Below are 26,888 nucleotides of genomic sequence, written 5' to 3'. Positions count from 1 at the left end.
GGATCTTATAGAAACTTACAAAATTCTTAAGGGGTTGGACAGGCTAGATGCAGGAAGAATGTTCCCGATGTTGGGGAAGTCCACAACAAGGGGTCACAGTTTAAGGATAAGGGGGAAGTCTTTTAGGACCGAGATGAGAATGGTTTTTTTCACGCAGAGAGTGGTGAATCTGTGGAATTCTCTGCCACAGAAGGTAGTTGAGGCCAGTTCATTGGCTATATTTAAGAGGGATTTAGATGTGGCCCTTGTGGCTAAAGGGATCAGGGGGTATGGAGAGAAGGCAGGTACGGGATATTGAGTTGGATGATCAGCCATGATCATATTGAATGGCGGTGCAGGCTCGAAGGGCCGAATGGCCTACTCCTGCACCTATTTTCTATGTTTCTATGTGAAGCCAGAGGAAGGAATGCAGGAGGTGGAGGCAAGGGGGGGGGGGGGGGGGGGGGGGGATAGGTGTGTGTCCAGGTGGGGCACAAGGGAAGAGAGGTAAGGGGCTGTTGGGGGGGTTACCTATAGTTGGTGAATTCAATGTTCATACCATTGGGTTGTGAGCTACCCAAGCTTTGTGTAAACCAGCATCTTCAGTTCCTTGTTTCTACAATTACACATTGCAATATATCTAACAACTCCTTCTTCATTACCCTACAATGTTTAAAACCTTGAAGTGATCTGATAAATCAACAGAAATCACATTAAGTTTTCCAAATTGGTCCATTTTCTTTTGTGTGTGTGCTTTAGCTGCCAATGTTGCAATGAACTGAACTCGAGGGCAGCTAAACTCAATTGCTTCATTTCACTATTTACTTCCTTTCTTCATAATTTTGGTTTTACAAACTGCTGAATTGATAATCGTCATCATCATCATCATCATCACGAGAACTTTAAAAAGCCTTGCCCTGCACAAATATATTCAGTTCAGTATTGCTGCTTCGATTCTTCTCACTCCACGGGACTCCGTCCGACCAACTGGTGGACCAACACGACCACAACAAACCTCTCATTCAGGTGGGTGATTAGTATAATTTAGTTTAGTTTAGTTTATTGAAATGCTTTTGTTGCATGCTAACCAGTCAGCGAAAAGACGATACATGATTACTATCGCGCCATCGACAGTGTACAGCTACATGATAAAGGGAATAATGTGAATAACGTTTAGTGCAAGATAAAGTCCAGTAAAGTCCAACCAGAGAAGGTCCAAGGGTCTCCAATGAGGTAGATAGTAGCTTAGCACCGCTCGCTAGTTGCTGGTAAGATGGTTCGGTTGCCCTGATCACAGCTGGGAAGAAACTGTCCCTGAATGTGGATGTGTTTTCACACTTCTGCACCTCTTGCTTGATGGAAGAATGGAGAAGAGGGAGTGTCCGGGGTGCCACTCGGGATGAGAGGGGAAAAGTTTAAAGGAGCAATGTTCTTTTTGCACAGGGTCTGCAATTTTACGAGGGTCTCCAATGAGGTAGGCAGTAGCTCAGGACCGCTCTCCAGCTGTTGATAGAGTGGTTCAGGTGAAGAGTTGCTGCCTCATTGCGTCAGAGACCTGGGTTCTATCCTGACTATGAGGGTCGTGCGTACGGAATTTGTACGTTCTCCCCGTGACCCCGTGGGTTTTTTCCAGCTGCACGGGTTTCCTCCCACATCCCAAAGATGTGCAGGTTTGTAGGTTAATTGACTTCTGTACAATTGTCCCTAGTGTGTCGGAAGCAAAACTGGGATAACATAGAACTAGTGTACGGGTAATCGCTGAGGGACAACTTGATAGATGTGTATGAACTTATGAGGGAGATAGCCAGACTCTGTTCCTCATGGTGGAATTATTAAATACTAAAGGTTAATGTTTCTAAGATAAGAGGGTGAAAGTTCAAAAAAGATTTATGGTGTAATTTATTTTACACATTGAGTGTGCTAGATGCATGGAATGTGTTCCCAGAGGAAGTGGTGGAAGCAGAAGAAACAACATGTAAGAGCTGTTTAGATAGGCACATGCCCAGGCAGTGAATGAACGGATATGGACCAGATGCAGGCAGACAGGATTAGTTGAGTTTGCCATCGTGGCTGGCACAGACACAATGGGCCGAAGGGCCTATTCTGTACAATATTGTTCTATGCCATTTCTATTGTGAATTACCTCTTAGTGTTAGCAAGAGGAAAAAGTAATCAAAAACATTTATGAGTTAAAGTGTGACACCTGAAATCTACATCTTAAAACTTTGCTAACTCGGCCCACTGTAAATTTCCTCTGGTGTGTCGGGAGTGGATGTGAAAGTGGGATAACATAGAACAAGTGTGAACAGTTGATCGATGGCCGCCTGGACTTGGTGGGCCAAAGGGCCTGTTTCAGAATTAGAACGGTTCAAATAACTAAGACAGCTTGCAGATTTAGTTTAGTTTAGTTTAGAGATACAGCATGTAAACAAGATCTTTGGCCCACCGATTCTATACGGACCATAGATCACCTGTTCACACACGTTCAATGTTATCCCACTTTCTCATACACCCTCTACACACCAGGGGGGTATTTACAGAGGGCCAATCAGCCTACAAACCCGCACGTCTTTGGGATGTGGGAGGAAACCGAGCACCCCGGAGAAAATCCACGCGGTCACGGGGAGAACGAGCAAACTCCACACACAGACGGCACCCAAGGTCGGGATTGAACCAGGGTCTCTAGTGCTGTGAGGCACCAACTGTGCCATCGCGCCGCACTTTGGATGGTGCAGATATCTTAAAACTAACCTATCATTCTGTCTTAATATTTAGATGTGTTGATGGCTGACTCTACAGCAAGCAATGAGAGTGCAACATGGACAAATACCTCCCGCAACATCACCTGCATATTACCCTACACAGTTTTTCCATCATTTATGCTTACTGCGTACTCCATCATTTGTATAGCTGGAGCCATTCTCAACTGCCTGGCTTTCTACGTATACTTCTGTCACATTCCCAGCAGCAATAGCGTCATCGTTTATTTGAAAAACCTGGTGGTGGCCGATTTGTTGCTCGTCCTGTCTCTGCCGATAAGGATCATAGAACTGAACGTCACGTTCCCTGTTGCATTAAAAAAATTCTACTGTAGTTTCATAGCTTCAATCTTCTATTTGAATATGTACTCGAGCATTCTTTTCCTCGGGTACATAGCTGGCAACAGATACCTCAAGATTGTGAAACCACTCAATACGTACGCTTTCCAAAGACTCCGATCTGCCAAAATTCTCTCCGTAGGAACCTGGTGCACACTCTTTGCCCTTGGAATGTCTTATGTATTCCTGAAGGGGGAAAAGACGCCAAGGACCAATTTCAAAACAGCTTGCCTGGAATTTAGAGGTGGTTTTGGAGTATACTTTCATCTAGCCCTTCACACTGGTGGCACAGTCTTATTTCTCCTTGTGTTAGTAGCTCTCTGTTTCTTCTACCTTCAAACCCTGAGGCGACTGAAGAAGTCCCCGTCTTCGAGTTCAAACAAGAAGCAAGTCAAGGCAAAAAACAACATTCTAGTTCTGCTCGTGGTGTTCCTAATTTGCTTTGTCCCCTATCACATAGTTAGGATTCCTTACATGTTGAGTCAGATAAATGTCATCTCCAGTTGCTACTGGAAGATGATGCTGCTCAACTTCAAGGAACCCACCATTATTCTGGCAACGCTTAACTCGTGCTTAGATCCGGTGATCTACTTCTTATCCTGCCAGGCATTTAGGTCGAAGTTGGGGCTGGAAAAAGATACAAGTGACAGCGATCTACCCGAAGACCGATCTGCACGAGCAAACGTGTCGCAAACTGTGCTGGACTCCCCTGCCCACAGCCACGTCAACAACGCAAATGACTGTGGTATCAACCTTGAAAAGCTGAACTAGGTGCCCATCCCATGCAGGAAGTAGGAAGGAACTGCAGATGCTGGCTAGCACCGAAGGTACACACAAAATGCTGTAGTAACTCAGCAGGTCAGGCAGTGTCCCTGGAGAAAAGGAATAGGTGACGTTTCGGCTCGAGACCCTCCCACAGACAGAGTCGGGGAGAGGGAAACTAGAGGCAATGACCTGTCTATCTCGGTTTCCATCTCAATTATTCCACTTAACCGTAAAGAAATGACCAAAACCCCCTTGAAAGCTACTTGGCCACAATAAACAGAATGCCTCTCTCGATTTCCCTCCACATTCCTGGAATGGACCAACACATTTCAGGAACATTGAGCAATTTTGAGATGCTACTGGAGTTCTTCATCTGACTGAACGGTAATCATATAACACACAAGGTCTCGCACAACTGAAATCAAATCGGCTAACGTTGAGATGTTATCTAGGAAATACATGTTCACAGCCAAGAGTCCAGGAAGAAGGGATGACTTTTATGACTGCAACCTCCAGGAACAACAATCTTCACCAAGACTCCTATGTACCCAAGTCTTATTTCATCACATAAGCTCTTCCCTATCATACATTTGGCTTCAGCTTCATATGAATATGGATGCTTACAGCTCTCATTAGACGCAAAAGAAACTGGTTTAAACAGTACGTGTCAATAATTTCTGCTCCTTTTTGTTAACAGCCAATAATAAAATTTGTATTCAATTGTTCAAAACTTCAGGTATAAATTATGAATCTAGCAAACACCTCAATATCTATGCACAGCACAAATACAACCATATCTCACTTTACTCAGGGGTTTACATTTGGGAAAAGCAGCACGTATCTCAAAAAGACATCAATCAAACATTTTTACCATAAGAATGGTAGAGTGGCACAGTGGCGCAGCGGTAGAGTTGCTGCCTCACAGCGCCGGAGACCCGGGTTCAATCCTGACTACGAGTGCTATCTGTACAGAATTTGTACGTTCTCTCTGTGACCGCGTGGGTTTTCTCTGGGCGCTATGGTTTCCTCCCACATTCCAAAGACGTACCAGGCTTGTAAGTGAATCCGCTTCTGTAAACTGTAAATTGTCCGTAGTGTGGGATCGTGCTAGTGTGCGGGGTGATCGCTGGACCGTGTGGAATCGGTGGGCCAAAGGGCCTGTTTCCGCGCTGCATCTCTAAAGTCTAATGTATGAAAATGGTGCGGGTTATGGGGTATTTTTTAAATGGGAGAAATGTCTACATCATACAACAAATAATGCACTAATGACCGCCATTATTCTTTTACCTTACTCAATAAAAACGAAAAAATATTTTTAAAACAACAGGAAAGACATTTTAAATAAACATTATTTATTTAAAGTCTCTTGTTGAATGTAAATGCTAACACTTACATCGATGACTGCCTTCTGCTTGCACAAGGTGGCGGAGGCGGAGGGTGGTGGAGGGAGGTGGAGGGTGGTGGAGGGAGGGAGGGAGGCTAAAGGGAGTTAGTCCACATCAGTTGATGGCATCTGGGGCAGAGGCAGAGGCGGGGGGATTCTGGTTCGTTCCGGTTTAGTCGCTGTGCACACAACAGTCAGCCAACAGTCACTTGTCCTTTTCTTTTTTTCACTTTTAATTTCATGTTTTAATTTTGTGTACCTTGTTGTATGTTGTGATTGTTGGCAGACCAATCTCCCTCCAGGGATGAATAAAGTTTATCATATCGTATCGTATCATATGAGCGAGGATGGGGGCAAGTCTGAAGTGGAGTCTTGACTGAAAACATCGCTTCTCCATGTTCACCGGAAATGTTGCCTGATCCTGCTGCAAAAATATCTCATTCTACAAAAGTCTACAGTTCTAATGCTGAAAGATTATTAAAAAAACACTGATGGCCTTTTATGTAAACCAGCATCTGCAGTTCTTAGTTTCTACAGACAGAGGGGAATGGTTGGTTTATAATTAGGAGGGACATATGTATGGGAGATAATAAAAAACATTTCCCATAGCAACAATGTCAAAAACTAGAAGGCATTAGTTTAGGATAAGGGTAAGAGCTGTATAGCGGACTCGGGGAAGATATTTTTCACGCAAAGGGCAACATGGAGCGATACAGCAGAGAAACAGACCCTATGGCCCAACTCGTCCACGCCGACCAAAATCCCCCATCTACACTAGTTCCACCTGCCTGCGTTTAGCACATATCCCTCATATCTTCTCTGGTAGCTCTTCCATATACCCACCACCCTCTGAGTGAAAAGGTGGCCGCTCAAGTTCCTATTAAATCTTTGCCCCTCATCTTAATCCTATCCCTTCTGGTTCTTGATTCCCCTAGTAAGTTTTACTCTACAAATTGAGAGGGAGAAGGGAAAATCGGAGGTGTCAGTATTACAGTATAGCAAAGGGGATTACAGAGGCATGAGGCAGGAGCTGGCCAAAATTGACTGGAAGGAGGCCCTAGCAGGGAAGACTGTGGAACAGCAATGGCAGGTATTTCTGGGAACAATACAGAAGTTGCAGGATCAATTTATCCCAAAGAGGAGGAAAGATTCCAAGGGGAGTAAGAGGCACCCGTGGCTGACAAGGGAAGTCAAGGACAGCATAAAAATAAAAGGGAAGAAGTATAACATAGCAAAGAAGAGTGGGAAGCCAGAGGTTTGGGACTCTTTTAAAGAGCAACAGAAGATAACTAAAAAGGCAATACAGGGAGAAAAGATGAGGTACGAGGGTAAACTAGCCAATAATATAAAGGAGGATAGTAAAAGCTTTTTTAGGTATGTAAAGAGGAAAAAAATAGTCAAGGGAAATGTGGGTCCCTTGAAGACAGAAGCAGGGGAATTTATTATGGGGAACAAGGAAATGGCAGACGAGTTGAACCGGTACTTTGGATCTGTCTTCACTAAGGAGGATACAAACAATCTCCCAGATGTTCTAGTGGCCAGAGATCCTAGGGTGACAGAGGAACTGGAGGAAATCCACATTAGGCAGGAAAAGGTTTTGGGTAGACTGATGGGGCTCAAGGCTGATAAATCCCCAGGGCCTGATGGTATGCATCCCAGGGTGCTTAAGGAGGTGGCTCTAGAAATTATGGACGCATTAGTGATTATTTTCCAATGTTCTATAGATTCCGAGTCAGTTCCTGTGGATTGGAGGGTAACTAATGTTATCCCACTTTTCAAGAATGGAGGGAGAGAGAAAACGGGAAATTATAGACCAGTTAGTCTGACATCAGTGGTGGGGAAGATGCTGGAGTCAATTATAAAAGACGAAATTGCGGAGCATTTGGATAGCAGTAACAGGATCGTTCCGTGTCAGCATGGATTTACGAAGGGGAAATCATGCTTGACTAATCTACTGGAATTTTTTGAAGATGTAACTAGGAAAATTGACAGGGGAGAGCCGGTGGATGTGGTGTACCTCGACTTTCAGAAAGCCTTCGACAAGGTCCCACATAGGAGATTGGTGGGCAAAATTAGAGCACATGGTATTGGAGGTAGAGTACTGACATGGATAGAAAGTTGGTTGACAGACAGAAAGCAAAGAGTGGGGATAAATGGGTTCCTTTCAGAATGGCAGGTAGTGACTAGTGGGGTACCGCAAGGCTCGGTGTTGGGACCGCAGCTATTTACAATATACATCAATGACTTGGATGAAGGGATTAAAAGTACCATTAGCAAATTTGCAGATGATACAAAGCTGGGTGGCAGTGTGAACTGTGAGGAAGATGCTATGAGGTTGCAGGGTGACTTGGACAGGTTGTGTGAGTGGGCGGATGCTTGGCAGATGCAGTTTAATGTGGATAAGTGTGAGGTTATCCACTTTGGTGGTAAGAATAGGAAGGCAGATTATTATCTGAATGGAGTCAAGTAAGGAAAAGGGGACGTACAATGTGATCTGGGTGTCCTAGTGCATCAGTCACTGAAAGGAAGCATGCAGGTACAGCAGGCAGTGAAGAAAGTCAATGGAAAGTTGGCCTTCATAACAAGAGGAGTTGAGTATAGGAGCAAAGAGATCCTTCTGCAGTTGTACAGGGCCCTAGTGAGACTACACCTGGAGTACTGTGTGCAGTTTTGGTCTCCAAATTTGAGGAAGGATATTCTTGCTATTGCGGGCGTAGGTTTACTAGGTTAATTCCCAGAATGGCGGGACTGTCATATTTTGAAAGACTGGAGCGACTAGGCTTGTATACACTGGAATTTAGAAGGATGAGAGGGGATCTTATCGAAACGTATAAGATTATTAAGGGGTTGGACACATTAGAGGCAGGAAACATGTTCCCAATGTTGGGGGAGTCCAGAACCAGGGGCCACAGTTTGAGAATAAGGGGTAGGCCATTTAGAACAGAGATGAGGAAAAACATTTTCAGTCAGAGAGTTGTGAATCTGTGGAATTCTCTGCCTCAGAGGGCAGTGGAGGCCAATTCTCTGAATACATTCAAGAGAGAGCTAGATAGAGCTCTTAAGGATAGCGGAGTCAGGGGGTATGGGGAGAAAGCGGGAACGGGGTACTGATTGAGAATGATCAGCCATGATTACATTGAATGGCGATGCTGGCTCGAAGGGCCGAATGGCCTACTCCTGCACCTATTGTCTATTTTCTATTGTCTATTGTCTAAAAGACTTCATTCACCCTATCAATTCGCCTCATATTTTTATGTACTTCTATATGTTCACCTGTTACCCTGCACTCAATAGACAATAGACAATAGACAATAGGTGCAGGAGTAGGCCATTCAGCCCTTCGAGCCAGCACCACCATTCAATGCGATCATGGCTGATCACTATCAATCAGTACCCCGTTCCTGCCTTCTCCCCATACCCCCTCACTCCGCTATCCTTAAGAGCTCTATCCAGCTCTCTCTTGAAAGCATCCAACGAACTGGCCTCCACTGCCTTCTGAGGCAGAGAATTCCACACCTTCACCACCCTCTGACTGAAAAAGTTCTTCCTCATCTCCGTTCTAAATGGCCTACCCCTTATTCTCAAACTGTGGCCCCTTGTTCTGGACTCCCCCAACATTGGGAACATGTTATCTGCCTCTAATGTGTCCAATCCCCTAATTATCTTATATGTTTCAATAAGATCCCCCCTCATCCTTCTAAATTCCAGTGTATACAAGCCCAATCGCTCCAGCCTTTCAACATACGACAGTCCCGCCATTCCGGGAATTAATCTAGTGAACCTACGCTGCACGCCCTCCATAGCAAGAATATCCTTCCTCAAATTTGGAGACCAAAACTGCACACAGTACTCCAGGTGCGGTCTCACCAGGGCCCGGTACAACTGTAGAAGGACCTCTTTGCTCCTATACTCAACTCCTCTTGTTACGAAGGCCAACATTCCATTGGCTTTCTTCACTGCCTGCTGAACCTGCATGCTTCCTTTCATTGACTGATGCACTAGGACACCCAGATCTCGTTGAACTCCCCCTCCTCCTAACTTGACACCATTCAGATAATAATCTGCCTTTCTATTCTTACTTCCAAAGTGAATAACCTCACACTTATCTACATTAAACTGCATCTGCCATGTATCCGCCCACTCACACAACCTGTCCAGGTCACCCTGCAGCCTTATTGCATCTTCCTCACAATTCACACTACCCCCCAACTTAGTATCATCTGCAAATTTGCTAATGGTACTTTTAATCCCTTCGTCTAAGTCATTAATGTATATCGTAAATAGCTGGGGTCCCAGCACCGAACCTTGCGGTACCCCACTGGTCACTGCCTGCCATTCCGAAAGGGACCCATTTATCCCCACTCTTTGCTTTCTGTCTGTCAACCAATTTTCTATCCATGTCAGTACCCTACCCCCAATACCATGTGCCCTAATTTTGCCCACTAATCTCCTATGTGGGACCTTGTCGAAGGCTTTCTGAAAGTCGAGGTACACCACATCCACTGACTCTCCCTTGTCAATTTTCCTAGTTACATCCTCAAGGAATAAAGTCCCAGCCTCCCCAGTCTCTCCCTATAGCTCAGGCCCTCGTCCAGCAACATCCTTTAAAATCTCCTCTGCACTCTTTCCAGCTTAATGACATCCTTCCTATAGCAGGGTAACCAAAACTGAACACAATACTCCAAATGTGGCCTCAAAAATGTCTTGTGCAACTGTAACATGACGTCCCAACTTCTATATTCAATAGAAACATAGAAACATAGAAAATAGGTGCAGGAGTGGGCCATTCGGCCCTTCGAGCCTGCACCGCCATTCAATATGATCATGGCTGATCATCCAACTCAGTATCCCGTACCTGCCGTCTCTCCATACCCTCTGATCCCTTTAGCCACAAGGGCCACATCTAACTCCCTCTTAAATATAGCCAATGAACTGGCCTCAACTACCTTCTGTGGCAGAGAATTCCACAGATTCACCCCTCTCTGTGTGAAAGAAAACTTTCTCATCTCGGTCCTAAAAGACTTCCCCCTTATCCTTAAACTGTGACCCCTTGTTCTGGACTTCCCCAACATCGGGAACAATCTTCCTGCATCTAGCCTGTCCAACCCCTTAAGAATTTTGTAAGTTTCTATAAGATCCCCCCTCAATCTTCTAAATTGCAGCGAGTACAAGCCGAGTCTATCCTGTCTTTCTTCATATTCAATACCCTGAATGAAGGCAAATGTACCAATGGCCTCCTTCACCATCCTATCTACCCGTGATGCCACTTTCAGGGAACTATGTACCTGCACTCTCAGATCCCTCTGCTCTACAAACAGAGTCCTACCATTCACTGTGAAAGTCCTGCCCTGGTTTGAGCTCACACTTATATACACTGAAGGTATCACAAAATGCTGGAGTAACTCAGCAGGCCAGGCAGCATCTAGGAGAGAGGGAATGGGTGACGTTTTAGGTCGAGACCCTTCTTCAGACTGAAACTTATATACACTGAACTCCTTTAACCATTCCTCAGCCCAATTGCCCAGCTAATCAAGTTCCTGCTGTAATTTTTGGTAACTATCTTCACCGTTTACAAAACAACCTATTTTAGTGTCTTTTGCCAACTTATTATGCCTTGCACAATCGCATCCAGATCGCTGATATAAACCAGGAACTAGAGGGCAATAGAGAGCTATACAGCAGGGAAATAGGCCCTTCTGGTCAACTCATCCATGCAGGCCAATTTGCTTGTCTCGTTTGCTTGCATCTGGCCGATATCTCACTAAACCTTTTCTACTCGTGAACTTGTCCAAATGTTTATTAAACATCATAATTGCACTTGTCTATATTTCAGAGAGGCAGAATAGGCAAGGGAGGCAGATGGAGAGAGCAACAGAGCAACACAACCTGAAACATCAACTAACAATTCGCAAAGATGCTGCTGCACTTGCTGAGTTCCTCCAGCACTTTACCTTTGCTCAAGATTCGAGCATGTGCAGTTTCTTGTGACTACATTTGATGAATTTATTTATGGTTTGTGGGACTTTGCATGAAGATTGGCTGGCCTCTCTTTGCCTTCGGTCACCATGTTTTGTTGCACAGAAGCCGTTTACAAGCACTGGGAGACACATAAGTACTAGTTAGGTCCCAGCGATAAATTCTGCAGCAACCTCCAACAGCACCAGACACAACATTGAAATAGAGTTGTGGAGTGATACAGCACAGAAACAGGCCATTCAGTCCAACCCGTCCATGTCGCGCAAGATGCCCCATCTATGCCAGTCCCATTAGCCCACATTCCTCTAAACCTTTCCTATCCCTGTTCCTGCCCAAACTCATTGGACATGTTGATCCCATATCCAAAGGTCTTTTGAGTTTTGTTATTGTACGTGTCTGAACAACTTCCTCTGACAGTTCGTTCAATAAACACACCAACCTCTAAGTGAAAAAGTTGCCCCTCAGGTTTCTATTAAATCTTTTCCATTTCACCTTAAACCATCGGGGGTTCTCGATTCCCCCGATTACCCATTCTATGCCCCTCATGATTTTACACACCTCAATAAGATCACTCCTCAGTCTCCTTAACCTTATGGCCCAGTCTACAATGCAAAACTTTGTTAAATACCTTGCTGAAGTCCATACAGAGCACATCTACCACCCTGCCTTCATCAATCCTCTTTAGTGACCTCCTCAAAAATATCAATCAATTAATGGTACAGGATTTCTCCCGTACAAAGCCATATTGATTACCATTAATCAACCCCTGCCTTTCCCAATGATCGTAAATCCTGCTTCCCTTTTCTCCCCACCCCACCTCCATGTTCCTCTTGGTCTTGCACCTATTTCCCCCTCCCCCCCATCCTCCTTCATTCTTTCCTCTGGCTTCACAATTTGCAACTCATCAATCATTCCATATCACACTAAATTCAATTAAACATGTCTGGGGACTTACACATTCCAAAAAAAGGACCCAAAGTGCTGGAGTTACTCTGCGGGTCAGGCAGCATCACTGGAGATCATGGATAAGTGATGTTTCGGGTTGAGACCCTTCTTCTGACTAATTGGGGGCCTGGAGAAACTGGGAGAGAGGAGAGGCAGGACAAAGCGTGGCAGGTAATAGGTGGACATAGGTGAGGGGGTGTGTTCTGATAGGCAGGTGGTTGGGACAAAGGCCAGAGATTAAAACAGAAGGTGTAAGACAGAAGGAATGAAGAGTTGCAAATTGTGAAGCCAGAGGAAGGAATGCCGTAGGTGGAGGCGAGGGGAGGAATAGGTGTGTGTCCAGGTGGGGCACAAGGGAAGAGAGGTAAGGGGCTGTTGGGGGGGTTACCTATAGTTGGTGAATTCAATGTTCATACCGTTGGGTTGTGAGCTACCCAAGCTTTGTGTAAACCAGCATCTTCAGTATAAGAAAACAACTGCAGATGCTGATACAAATCGAAGGTATTTATCCACAAAATGCTGGAGTAACTCAGCAGGTCAGGCAGCATCTCGGGAGAGAAGGAATGGGTGACGTTTCGGGTCGAGACCCTTCTTCAGACTGATGTCAGGGGGGCGGGACAAAGGAAGGATATAGGTGGAGACAGGAAGATAGACGGAGATCTGGGAAGGAGGAGGGGAAGGGAGGGACAGAGGAACTATCTAAAGTTGGAGAAGTCGATGTTCATACCACTGGGCTGCAAACTGCCCAGGCGAAATATGAGGTGAACCAGCATCTTCAGTTCCTTGTTTCTACAATTACACATTGCAATATATCTAACAATTCCTTCTTCATTACCCTACAATGTTTAAAACCTTGAAGTGATCTGAAAAATCAACAGAAATCACATTAAGAATTCCAAATTGGTCCATTTTCTTTTGTGTGTGTGCTTTAGCTGCCAATGTTGCAATGAACTGAACTCGAGGCCAGCTAAACTCAATTGCTTCATTGCACTATTTACTTCCTTTCTTCGTAATTTTGGTTTTAGAAACTGCTGACTTGATAATCGTTATCATCATCATCATGAGAATTTTAAAAAGCCTTGCCCTGCACAAATATATTCAGTTCAGTATTGCTGCTTCGATTCTTCTCACTCCACGGGACTCCGTCCTACCAACTGGTGGACCAACACGACCACAACAAACCTCTCATTCAGGTGGGTGATTAGTTTAATTTAGTTTAGTTTAGTTTATTGAAATGCTTTTGTTGCATGCTAACCAGTCAGTGGAAAGACGATACATGATTACAATCGCGCCATCGACAGTGTACAGCTACATGATAAAGGGAATAATGTGAATAACGTTTAGTGCAAGATAAAGTCCAGTAAAGTCCAACCAGAGAAGGTCCAAGGGTCTCCAATGAGGTAGATAGTAGCTTAGCACCGCTCGCTAGTTGCTGGTAAGATGGTTCGGTTGCCCTGATCACAGCTGGGAAGAAACGGTCCCTGAATCCGGATGTGTTTTCACACTTCTGCACCTCTTGCTTGATGGAAGAATGGAGAAGAGGGAGTGTCCGGGGTGCCACACGGGATGAGAGGGGAAAGGTTTAAAGGAACAATGTTCTTATTACACAGGGTCTGCAATTTTACGAGGGTCTCCATTGAGGTAGACAGTAGCTCAGGACCGCTCTCCAGCTGTTGATAGAGTGGTTCAGGTGAAGAGTTGCTGCCTCATTGTGCCAGAGACCTGGGTTCTATCCTGACTATGAGTGTCGTGCCTACGGAATTTGTACGTTCTCCCCGTGACCCCGTGGGTTTTTTCCAGCTGCACGGGTTTCCTCCCACATCCCAAAGATGTGCAGGTTTGTAGGTTAATTGACTTCTGTAAAATTGTCCCTAGTGTGTCGGAAGCAAAACTGGGATAACATAGAACTAGTGTTGCGGGTAATCGTTGGTTAGCGCAGGTTCATTGGGCTGAAGGGCCTGTTTCCACCATGTATCTCTAAACCAAACTAATATGTAGGTGGGCTGCTTGGTGTGTTTGCAGATGCCCCAAATCTGATAGAGTAATGAATAGTGAGGAAGGTTGTAAAAGGATTCAGTGGGAGACAGATTCATTAGAAATGTGAGCAGGGAAATGGCAGATGGAGTTGAATCCAGATAAGTCGGAGTAGCTGCACCGTGAATGGTTAAATGCACAAAGTATACAGTAAATGGCAGGACACAGAAGCATTGATGTGCAAAGGGATCTTGCAAACCAATAACTCTCTGAAATTAGCAACACAAGTAGAAAAGTGGCATAGAGCATGTATATCTTCATCGGTCAGATGTTGGTATAAAAGTCAGCAAGTCATGTTGCAACTGTATAAAACTTTGTTTAAGCCTCATTCAGAGTATTGTGTCCAGTTCTGGTCACTGGGTTTCAGGGTCGAGTATGGAGGCTTTGAAAAGGTTCCCTTAGTTTCGTTTATTGTCACTTGAACTGAGGTACAATGAAATGCTTCTCTAGTTGTGTGCTAACCAGTCAGCGGAAAGACTATACATGTTAACAATCAAGTCATCCACAGTGTACAGATACAGGATAAAGGGAATATTGTTTAGTGCAAGATAACTTGGATGAGAGAGTATTAGTGATAAGGACAGGTTGGATAAACTTGGATTTTCGTCTCCGGAGCATCGAAGGCTGAGGGACAACTTGATAGATGTGTATACAATACAATACAATACAATACAATACAATAACTTTATTGTCATTCGGTACAAATACCAAACGAAATTATGAGATGTGTATAAACTTATAAGGGAGATAGCCAGACTCTGTTCCCCATGGTGGAATTATGGTGGAAGCAGAAGCAACATGTAAGAGCTGTTTAGATAGGCACACTGTAAATTTCCTCTGGTGTGTCGGGAGTGGATGTGAAAGTGGGATAACATAGAACTAGTGTGAACAGTTGATCGATGGCCGCCTGGACTTGGTGGGCCAAAGGGTCTGTGTCAGAATTAGAACGTTTCAAATAACTAAGACAGCTTCCAGATTTAGTTTAGTTTAGTTTAGAGATACAGCATGTAAACAAGATCTTTGGCCCACCGATTCTATACGGACCATAGATCACCTGTTCACACACGTTCAACGTTAGCCCACTTTCTCATACACCCTCTACACACCAGGGGGGTATTTACAGAGGGCCAATCAGCCCACAAACCTGCACGTCTTTGGGATGTGGGAGGAAACCGAGCACCCCGGAGAAAATCCACGCAGTCACGGGGAGAACGAGCAAACTCCACACACAGACGGCACCCAAGGTCGGGATTGAACCAGGGTCTCTAGTGCTGTGGCACCAACTGTGCCATCGCGCCGCACTTTGGATGGTGCAGATATCTTAAAACTAACCTATCATTCTGTCTTAATATTTAGATGCGTTGATGGCTGACTCTCCAGCAAGCAATGAGAGTGCAACATGGACAAATACCTCCCGCAACATCACCTGCATATTACCCTACACAGTTTTTCCATCATTTATGCTTACTGCGTACTCCATCATTTGTATAGCTGGAGCCATTCTCAACTGCCTGGCTTTCTACGTATACTTCTGTCACATTCCTAGCAGCAATAGCGTCATCGTTTATTTGAAAAACCTGGTGGTGGCCGATTTGTTGCTCGTCCTGTCTCTGCCAATAAGGATCATAGAACTGAACGTCACGTTCCCTGTTGCATTCAGAAAATTCTACTGTAGTTTCATAGCTCCAATCTTCTATTTGAATATGTACTCGAGCATTCTTTTCCTCGGGTACATAGCTGGCAACAGATACCTCAAGATTGTGAAACCACTCAATACGTACGCTTTCCAAAGACTCCGGTCTGCCAAAATTCTCTCCGTAGGAACCTGGTGCACACTCTTTGCCCTAGGAATCTCTTATGTATTCCTGAAGGGGGAAAAAACACCAAGGACTAATTTGAAAATAGCTTGCCTGGAATTTAGAGGTGGTTTTGGAGTATACTGGCATCTAGCCCTTCACACTGGTGGCACAGTCTTATTTCTCCTTGTGTTAGTAGCTCTCTGTTTCTTCTACCTTCAAACCCTGAGGCGACTGGAGAAGTCCCCGTCTTCGAGTTCAAACAAGAAGCAAGTCAAGGCAAAAAACAACATTCTGGTTCTGCTCGTGGTGTTCCTAATTTGCTTTGTCCCCTATCACATAGTTAGGATTCCTTACATGTTGAGTCAGATAAATGTCATCTCCAGTTGCTACTGGAAGATGATGCTGCTCAACTTCAAGGAATCCACCATTGTTCTGGCAACGCTTAACTCGTGCTTAGATCCGGTGATCTACTTCTTATCCTGCCAGGCATTTAGGTTGAAGTTGGGGCTGGAAAAAGATACAAGTGACAGCAATCTACCCGAAGACCGATCTGCACGAGCAAACGTGTCGCAAACTGTGCTGGACTCCCCTGCCCACAGCCACGTCAACAACGCAAATGACTGTGGTATCAACCTTGAAAAGCTGAACTAGGTGCCCATCCCATGCAGGAAGTAGGAAGGAACTGCAGATGCTGGCTAGCACCGAAGGTACACACAAAATGCTGTAGTAACTCAGCAGGTCAGGCAGTGTCCCTGGAGAAAAGGAATAGGTGACGTTTCGGCTCGAGACCCTCCCACAGACAGAGTCGGGGAGAGGATAACTAGAGGGAATGACCTGTCTATCTCGGATTCCATCTCAATTATTCCACTTAACCGTAAAGAAATGACCAAAACCCCCTTGAAAGCTACTTGGCAACAATAAACAGAATGCCTCTCTCGATTTCCCTCCACATTCCTGGAATGGACCAACACATTTCAGGAACATTGAGCAATTTTGAGATGCTACTGGAGTTCTTCATCTGACTGAACGGTAATCATATAACACACAAGGTCTCGCTAAACTGAAATCAAATTGGCTAACATTGAGATGGGGTACCGATTGAGAATGATCAGCCATGATCACATTGAATGGCGGTGCTGGCTCGAAGGGCTGAATGGCCTACTCCTGCACCTATTGTCTATTGTCTATTGTCTAAAAGACTTCATTCACCCTATCAATTCGCCTCATATTTTTATGTACTTCTATATGTTCACCTGTTACCCTGCACTCCAAGGAATAAAGTCTCAGCCTCCCCAGTCTCTCCCTATAGCTCAGGCCCTCGTCCAGCAACATCCTTTAAAATCTCCTCTGCACTCTTTCCAGCTTAATGACATCCTTCCTATAGCAGGGTAACCAAAACTGAACACAATACTCCAAATGTGGCCTCAAAAATCTCTTGTGCAACTGTAACATGACGTCCCAACTTCTATATTCTATAGAAACATAGAAACATAGAAAATAGGTGCAGGAGTGGGCCATTCGGCCCTTCGAGCCTGCACTGCCATTCAATATGCCATTCAATATGATCATGACTGATCATCCAACTCAGTATCTCCATACCCCCTGATCCCTTTAGCCACAAGGGCCACATCTAACTCCCTCTTAAATATAGCCAATGAACTGGCCTCAACTACCTTCTGTGGCAGAGAATTCCACAGATTCACCCCTCTCTGTGTGAAAAAAAACTTTCTCATCTCGGTCCTAAAAGACTTCCCCCTTATCCTTAAACTGTGACCCCTTGTTCTGGACGTCCCGAACATCGGGAACAATCTTCCTGCATCTAGCCTGTCCAACCCCTTAAGAATTTTGTAAGTTTCTATAAGATCCCCCCTCAATCTTCTAAATTGCAGCGAGTACAAGCCGAGTCTATCCAGTCTTTCTTCATATTCAATACTCTGAATGAAGGCAAATGTACCAATGGCCTCCTTCACCATCCTATCTACCCGTGATGCCACTTTCAGGGAACTATGTACCTGCACTTTCAGATCCCTCTGCTCTACAAACAGAGTCCTACCATTCACTGTGAAGGTCCTGCCCTGGTTTGACTTCCCAAAATGCATCAGCTCACACTTATATACAATGGGAATGGGTGACGTTTTAGGTCGAGACCCTTCTTCAGACTGAAACTTATATACACTGAACTCCTTTAACCATTCCTCAGCCCAATTGCCCAGCTAATCAAGTTCCTGCTGTAATTTTTGGTAACTATCTTCACCGTTTACAAAACCACCTATTTTAGTGTCTTTTGCCAACTTATTATGCCTTGCACAATCGCATCCAGATCGCCGATATAAACCAGGAACTAGAGGGCAATAGAGAGCTATACAGCAGGGAAATAGGCCCTTCTGGTCAACTCATCCGTGCAGGCCAATTTGCTTGTCTCGTTTGCTTGCATTCTCGTTTGCTTGCATCTGGCCGATATCCCACTAAACCTTTTCTACTCGTGAACTTGTCCAAATGTTTATTAAACATCATAATTGCACTTGTCTATATTTCAGAGAGGCAGAATAGGCAAGGGAGGCAGATGGAGAGAGCGACAGAGCAACACAACCCAAAACATCAACTAACAATTCGCACAGATGCTGCTGCACTTGCTGAGTTCCTCCAGCACTTTACTTTTGCTCAAGATTCGAGCATGTGCAGTTTCTTGTGTCTACATTTGATGAAATTATGTATGGTTTGTGGGACTTTGCATGAAGATTGGCTGGCCTCTCTTTGCCTTTGGTCACCATGTTTTGTTGCACAGAAGCCGTTTACAAGCACTGTAAGCTTCCCGAGTCTTACTGCAGCTAAAACAGAACACTCGCCCAGTGATAGACTATGCCATTGACTTCCGAACCCTTGCAGCAGACAGTGGGTGGAATATGCCTGCACAAGTGGATGCATTCATGAATGGGTTGTCGGAGGCTATAAAGGACAGACTTTCACCTTTTGAGTTACCCAGTGATCTAGAGACATTAATTACCAGGGCTACTCGTGTCGATAACAGGATAAAGGAAAAAGAAAGACACCAGGCTGCTGATCGTCCTCCCAAATCACCAGGGGCGCTCCTCCGGGTCCTTCACACCGAAAAAGTCATCGTTCCCTGTCCATCGCTGGCCGGAGAAAACAGCGCCCTCTCAGCCGTCGGAGGAGCCCATGCAGCTAGGACGAACCAGGCTGACTCCGGAGCAGCGACAGCGCCGCCTGAAGGACGGAGCCTGCTTTTACTGCGGTCAACAAGGACACCGTCTGGCCGACTGCTCGGTAAAAGGGGTGGCTCACCAGTGAAAAGGAGGACACTGGTGAGTCAATTCCCCGTTTCGGACTTACATCCTCGACCTCTGACACAGGCCACCCTCACTCTGAATCAGCAAATTGTGACTCGGGGGGTTTTGATCGACTCCGGAGCCGACAAGAGTCTCATGGACTGGACTCTAGCTCGATCGTGTAAGGTTAAATCTGTGCCCTTGTTGCAACCTATTGTGGCGAGCGCTTTAGATGGACGTCAGTTGTTTGAGATAACTCATCGTACAGAACCTGTCAAAGTCATGTTCAATGCTAACCATGTGGAGATAATGTCTTTTCACTTGTTTGACTCAGCTCAACATCCCTTGGTCTTTGGTTTCCCCTGGCTGCAGAAACACAATCCTCAGATTGATTGGCGAACTGGTAAGATCAGACGATGGGGGGTTGAGTGCACACAATCATGTCTTGTTGAACCAGTGAACAAAGGGGTGAGTTACGGGAAGATCGGGGCGGTTTTGGGAATAAATGTTCTTAAATCTGAAGAAATAAAGATTTCTAATGATGATGATGACTATCCCGATCTGTCGAAGGTTCCACCCTGTTACCATGAACTGAAGGAGGTGTTCAACAAATCCAGGGCCACCACCCTACCTCCTCATCGACCTTTCGACTGCGCTATCAACCTGCTGCCGGGGGCCCCTATTCCCAAGGGGCGACTGTACTCCATATCCGGCCCCGAGAGGAAGGCGATGGATGAATACATTGAGTCCTCCCTGAGGACGGGCATTATTCGCCCGTCCTCCTCGGCAGCAGGCGCGGGGTTTTTCTTTGTGGGCAAGAAAGATGGGTCACTTCGTCCCTGCATAGATTACAGCCCTCTAAATGAGATTACGATCAAGAATCGTTACCCACTTCCTTTGATGTCTTCTGCTTTTGAACTGTTGCACAAAGCCAAAGTATTCACTAAACTAGACTTAAGGAATGCATACCACCTAGTGAGAATCAGAGAGGGGGATGAGTGGAAAACTGGGTTTAACACCCCTAACGGGCACTACGAGTATTTGGTGATGCCGTTCGGGTTAACCAATGCCCCCGCAGTCTTCCAAGCTTTTATGAACGAGGTCCTCAGGGAATTTCTCAATGAGTGTGTTTTTGTCTACCTTGATGACATTCTTATCTTCTCTCCAGACATACAGTCTCATGAGCGTCATGTCAAGTGTGTGTTGCAGAAGCTCCTAGCTAACCGTCTGTATGTGAAGGCCGAGAAGTGCGACTTCCACGCAGACACAATGTCCTTTCTGGGCTACATTATATCGGCCGACCACATCCAGATGGACCATGATAAGGTCAGTGCGGTGGCCAATTGGCCCACCCCCACTAACAGAAAGAAGGTGCAACAGTTTCTCGGATTTGCAAACTTTTACAGACGTTTTATTAGAGACTTCAGTGCTGTTGCTGCTCCTCTGCACTCTCTCACGTCTTCCAAGACCCAGTTCCAGTGGAATCCTCAGGCCGAAGCCGCCTTCCAGCGCCTCAAAACATTGTTCACCAACGCTCCTGTTCTGACCATCCCAGATCCCCAGAGACAGTTCATTGTGGAGGTGGATGCCTCGTGCGTGTGAGTCGTGCGTTTGAGTCCAGTTCCTGTGTGCCTCAGAACATAACACATCATCATCATCATGAGAATTTTGAAAAGCCTTGCCCTGCACAAATATATTCAGTTCGGTATTGCTGCTTCGATTCTTCTCACTCCACGGGACTCCGTCCGACCAACTGGTGGACCAACACGACCACAACAAACCTCTCATTCAGGTGGGTGATTAGTTTAATTTAGTTTAGTTTAGTTTATTGAAATGCTTTTGTTGCATGCTAACCAGTCAGTGGAAAGACGATACATGATTACAATCGAGCCATCGACAGTGTACAGCTACATGATAAAGGGAATAATGTGAATAACGTTTAGTGCAAGATAAAGTCCAGTAAAGTCCAACCAGAGAAGGTCCAAGGGTCTCCAATGAGGTAGATAGTAGCTTAGCACCGCTCGCTAGTTGCTGGTAAGATGGTTCGGTTGCCCTGATCACAGCTGGGAAGAAACGGTCCCTGAATCCGGATGTGTTTTCACACTTCTGCACCTCTTGCTTGATGGAAGAATGGAGAAGAGGGAGTGTCCGGGGTGCCACACGGGATGAGAGGGGAAAGGTTTAAAGGAGCAATGTTCTTTTTACATAGGGTCTGCAATTTTACAAGGGTCTCCATTGAGGTAGACAGTAGCTCAGGACTGCTCTCCAGCGGTTGATAGTGGTTCAGGTGAAGAGTTGCTGCCTCATTGTGCCAGAGACCTGGGTTCTATCCTGACTATGAGTGTCGTGCCTACGGAATTTGTACGTTCTCCCCGTGACCCCGTGGGTTTTTTCCAGCTGCACGGGTTTCCTCCCACATCCCAAAGATGTGCAGGTTTGTAGGTTAATTGACTTCTGTACAATTGTCCCTAGTGTGTCGGAAGCAAAACTGGGATAACATAGAACTAGTGTACGGGTAATCGTTGGTTAGCGCAGGTTCATTGGGCTGAAGGGCCTGTTTCCACCATGTATCTCTAAACCAAACTAATATGTAGGTGGGCTGCTTGGTGTGTTTGCAGATGCCCCAAATCTGGTGGAGTAATGAATAGTGAGGAAGGTTGTCAAAGGATTCAGTGGGAGACAGATTTGTTAGAAATGTGAGCAGGGTAATGGCAGATGGAGTTGAATCCAGATAAGTCGGAGTAGCTGCACTGTGAATGGTTAAATGCACAAAGTATACAGTAAATGGCAGGACACAGAAGCATTGATGTGCAAAGGGATCTTGCAAACCAATAACTCTCTGAAATTAGCAACACAAGTAGAAAAGTGGCATAGAGCATGTATATATTCATCGGTCAGATGTTGGTATAAAAGTCAGCAAGTCATGTTGCAACTGTATAAAACTTTGTTTAAGCCTCATTCAGAGTATTGTGTCCAGTTCTGGTCACTGGGTTTCAGGATCAAGTATGGAGGCTTTGAAAAGGTTCCTTTAGTTTCGTTTATTGTCACTTGAACTGAGGTACAATGAAATGCTTCTCTAGTTGTGTGCTAACCAGTCAGCGGAAAGACTATACATGTTAACAATCAAGTCATCCACAGTGTACAGATACAGGATAACGGGAATATTGTTTAGTGCAAGATAACTTGGATGAGAGAGTATTAGTGATAAGGACAGGTTGGATAAACAGGCAGTGAATAAACGGATATGGACAAGATGCGGGCAGACAGGATTAGTTGAGTTTGCCATTGTGGCTGGCACAGACATAATGGGCCGAAGGGCCTGTTCTGTACAGTATTGTTCTATGCCATTTCTATTGTGAATTACCTCTTAGTGTTAGCAAGAGGAAAAAGTAATCAAAAACATTTATGAGTTAAAGTGTGACACCTGAAATCTACACCATACAACTCTGCTAATTGGCCCACTGTAAATTTCCTCTGGTGTGTCGGGAGTGGATGTGAAAGTGGGATAACATAGAACTAGTGTGAACAGTTGATCGATGGCCGCCTGGACTTGGTGGGTCAAAGGGTCTGTGTCAGAATTAGAACGTTTCAAATAACTAAGACAGCTTGCAGATTTAGTTTAGTATAGTTTAGAGATACAGCATGTAAACAAGATCTTTGGCCCACCGATCCTATACGGACCATAGATCACCTGTTCACACACGTTCAACGTTAGCCCACTTTCTCATACACCCTCTACACACCAGGGGGGTATTTACAGAGGGCCAATCAGCCTACAAACCCGCACGTCTTTGGGATGTGGGAGGAAACCGAGCACCCCGGAGAAAATCCACGCGGTCACGGGGAGAACGAGCAAACTCCACACACAGACGGCACCCAAGGTCGGGATTGAACCAGGGTCTCTAGTGCTGTGAGGCACCAACTGTGCCATCGCGTCGCACTTTGGATGGTGCAGATATCTTAAAACTAACCTATCATTCTGTCTTAATATTTAGATGCGTTGATGGCTGACTCTACAGCAAGCAATGAGAGTGCAACATGGACAAATACCTCCCGCAACATCACCTGCATATTATCCCACAGTTTTTCCATCATTTATGCTTACTGCGTACTCCATCATTTGTATAGCTGGAGCCATTCTCAACTGCCTGGCTTTCTACGTATACTTCTGTCACATTCCCAGCAGCAATAGCGTCATCGTTTATTTGAAAAACCTGGTGGTGGCCGATTTGTTGCTCGTCCTGTCTCTGCCAATAAGGATCATAGAACTGAACGTCACGTTCCCTGTTGCATTCAGAAAATTCTACTGTAGTTTCATAGCTCCAATCTTCTATTTGAATATGTACTCGAGCATTCTTTTCCTCGGGTACATAGCTGGCAACAGATACCTCAAGATTGTGAAACCACTCAATACGTACGCTTTCCAAAGACTCCGATCTGCCAAAATTCTCTCCGTAGGAACCTGGTGCACACTCTTTGCCCTTGGAATGTCTTATGTATTCCTGAAGGGGGAAAAGACGCCAAGGGCCAATTTGAAAACAGCTTGCCTGGAATTTAGAGGTGGTTTTGGAGTATACTGGCATCTAGCTCTTCACACTGGTGGCACAGTCTTATTTCTCCTTGTGTTAGTAGCTATCTGTTTCTTCTACCTTCAAACCCTGAGGCGACTGGAGAAGTCCCCGTCTTCGAGTTCAAACAAGAAGCAAGTCAAGGCAAAAAACAACATTCTAGTTCTGCTCGTGGTGTTCCTAATTTGCTTTGTCCCCTATCACATAGTTAGGATTCCTTACATCTTGAGTCAGATAAATGTCATCTCCAGTTGCTACTGGAAGATGATGCTGCTCAACTTCAAGGAACCCACCATTGTTCTGGCAACGCTTAACTCGTGTTTAGATCCGGTGATCTACTTCTTATCCTGCCAGGCATTTAGGTTGAAGTTGGGGCTGGAAAAAGATACAAGTGACAGCGATCTAACCGAAGACCGATCTGCACGAGCAAACGTGTCGCAAACTGTGCTGGACTCCCCTGCCCACAGCCACGTCAACAACGCAAATGACTGTGGTATCAACCTTGAAAAGCTGAACTAGGTGCCCATCCCATGCAGGAAGTAGGAAGGAACTGCAGATGCTGGCTAGCACCGAAGGTACACACAAAATGCTGTAGTAACTCAGCAGGTCAGGCAGTGTCCCTGGAGAAAAGGAATAGGTGACGTTTCGGCTCGAGACCCTCCCACAGACAGAGTCGGGGAGAGGGAAACTAGAGGCAATGACCTGTCTATCTCGGTTTCCATCTCAATTATTCCACTTAACCGTAAAGAAATGACCAAAACCCCCTTGAAAGCTACTTGGCCACAATAAACAGAATGCCTCTCTCGATTTCCCTCCACATTCCTGGAATGGACCAACACATTTCAGGAACATTGAGCAATTTTGAGATGCTACTGGAGTTCTTCATCTGACTGAACGGTAATCATATAACACACAAGGTCTCGCAAAACTGAAATCAAATTGGCTAACATTGAGATGTTATCTAGGAAATACATGTTCACAGCCAAGAGTCCAGGAAGAAGGGATGACATTTATGACTGCAACCTCCAGGAACAACAATCTTCACCAAGACTCCTATGTACCCAAGTCTTATTTCATCACATAAGCTCTTCCCTATCATACATTTGGCTTCAGCTTCATATGAATATGGATGCTTACAGCTCTCATTAGACGCAAAAGAAACTGGTTTAAACAGTACGTGTCAATAATTTCTGCTCCTTTTTGTTAACAGGCCGCGTTGAGCCAATAATAAAATTTGTATTCAATTGTTCAAAACTTCAGGTGTAATTATGAATCTAGCAAACACCTCAATATCTATGCTCAGCACAAATACAACCATATCTCACTTTACGCAGGGGTTTACATTTGGGAAAAGCAGCACGTATCTCAAAAACACATCAATCAAACATTTTTACCATAAGAATGGTAGAGTGGCACAGTGGCGCAGCGGTAGAGTTGCTGCCTCACAGCGCCGGAGACCCGGGTTCAATCCTGACTACGAGTGCTATCTGTACAGAATTTGTACGTTCTCTCTGTGACTGCGTGGGTTTTCTCTGGGAGCTATGGTTTCCTCCCACATTCCAAAGACGTACGAGGCTTGTAATGCTTCTGTAATTTGTAAATTGTCCGTAGTGTAGGATCGTGCTAGTGCGCGGGGTGATCGCTGGACCGTGTGGAATCGGTGGGCCAAAGGGCCTGTTTCCGCGCTGCATCTCTAAAGTCTAATGTATGAAAATGGTACGGGTTATGGGGTATTTTTTAAATGGGAGAAATGTCTACATCATACAACAAATAATACACTAATGACCGCCATTATTCTTTTACCTTACTCAATAAAAACAAAAAAATATTTTTAAAACAACAGGAAAGACATTTTAAATAAACATTATTTATTTAAAGTCTCTTGTTGAATGTAAATGCTAACACTTACATCGATGACTGCCTTCTGCTTGCACAAGGTGGCGGAGGTGGAGGGTGTTGGAGGGAGGGAGGGAGGCTAAAGGGAGTTAGTCCACATCAGTTGATGACATCTGGGGCAGAGGCAGAGGCGGGGGGATTCTGGTTCGTTCCGGTTTAGTCGCTGTGCACACAACAGTCAGCCAACAGTCACTTGTCCTTTTCTTTTTTTCACTTTTAATTTCATGTTTTAATTTTGTGTACCTTGTTGTATGTTGTGATTGTTGGCAGACCAATCTCCCTCCGGGGATGAATAAAGTTTATCATATCGTATCGTATCATATGAGCGAGGATGGGGGCAAGTCTGAAGTGGAGTCTTGACTGAAAACATCGCTTCTCCATGTTCTCCAGAGATGTTGCCTGATCCTGCTGCAAAAATATCTCATTCTACAAAAGTCTACAGTTCTAATGCTGAAAGATTATTAAAAAAACACTGATGGCCTTTTATGTAAACCAGCATCTGCAGTTCTTAGTTTCTACAGACAGAGGGGAATGGTTGGTTTATAATTAGGAGGGACATATGTATGGGAGATAATAAAAAACATTTCCCATAGCAACAATGTCAAAAACTAGAAGGCATTAGTTTAGGATAAGGGTAAGAGCTGTATAGCGGACTCGGGGAAGATATTTTTCACGCAAAGGGCAACATGGAGCGATACAGCAGAGAAACAGACCCTATGGCCCAACTCGACCAAAATCCCCCATCTACACTAGTTCCACCTGCCTGCGTTTAGCACATATCCCTCAAAACCTTTCCTATCCCTGTACCTCTCAAAGTGTCTTTTAAACGTTGTTAATGTGCATGCCTCAACTATCTTCTCTGGTAGCTCTTCCATATACCCACCACCCTCTGAGTGAAAAGGTTGCCGCTCAAGTTCCTATTAAATCTTTCCCCCTCATCTTAATCCTATCCCTTCTGGTTCTTGATTCCCCTAGTAAGTTTTACTCTACAAATTGAGAGGGAGAAGGGAAAATCGGAGGTGTCAGTATTACAGTATAGAAAAGGGGATTACAGAGGCATGAGGCAGGAGCTGGCCAAAATTGACTGGAAGGAGGCCCTAGCAGGGAAGACTGTGGAACAGCAATGGCAGGTATTCCTGGGAATAATGCAGAAGTTG

At 45.0% G+C, this 26,888-nt stretch overlaps 3 protein-coding genes and 1 pseudogene across 9 annotated transcripts in view; 3 read left to right on the top strand and 1 right to left on the bottom strand.

The window, feature by feature from the left end:
- Positions 1 to 26,888, bottom strand: part of LOC144599502 (mediator of RNA polymerase II transcription subunit 12-like protein) — a 395,150-nt gene that overhangs the window by 214,489 nt on the left and 153,773 nt on the right. The window lies entirely within an intron of this gene.
- Positions 957 to 4,518, top strand: LOC144599505 (P2Y purinoceptor 14-like). The gene is made up of 2 exons (XM_078410475.1): positions 957 to 1,005; positions 2,755 to 4,518. The coding sequence occupies exon 2, from the start codon at positions 2,763 to 2,765 to the stop codon at positions 3,846 to 3,848; it is 1,086 nt and encodes a 361-aa protein (XP_078266601.1). The 5' UTR covers positions 957 to 1,005; positions 2,755 to 2,762; the 3' UTR covers positions 3,849 to 4,518.
- Positions 15,538 to 16,769, top strand: LOC144599513 (P2Y purinoceptor 14-like). The gene has a single exon (XM_078410485.1). It carries the CDS (start codon positions 15,546 to 15,548, stop codon positions 16,629 to 16,631), a length of 1,086 nt encoding a protein of 361 aa, XP_078266611.1. The 5' UTR covers positions 15,538 to 15,545; the 3' UTR covers positions 16,632 to 16,769.
- LOC144599512 (P2Y purinoceptor 14-like) lies at positions 23,263 to 25,024 on the top strand (annotated as a pseudogene).

The sequence above is a fragment of the Rhinoraja longicauda genome, chromosome 13 (genome assembly GCF_053455715.1).
Source record: "Rhinoraja longicauda isolate Sanriku21f chromosome 13, sRhiLon1.1, whole genome shotgun sequence".
Classification (NCBI taxonomy): domain Eukaryota; kingdom Metazoa; phylum Chordata; class Chondrichthyes; order Rajiformes; family Arhynchobatidae; genus Rhinoraja; species Rhinoraja longicauda.
The sequence above is the reverse complement of the archived record's forward strand: the minus strand, read 5'-3'. Positions and strand labels throughout refer to the sequence as shown.

Excerpts from the sequence above, each read along its gene's own strand:
- LOC144599505 (XM_078410475.1), top strand. The coding sequence starts at position 2,763 with ATGGCTGACTCTACAGCAAGCAATGAGAGTGCAACATGGACAAATACC.
- LOC144599513 (XM_078410485.1), top strand. The coding sequence starts at position 15,546 with ATGGCTGACTCTCCAGCAAGCAATGAGAGTGCAACATGGACAAATACC.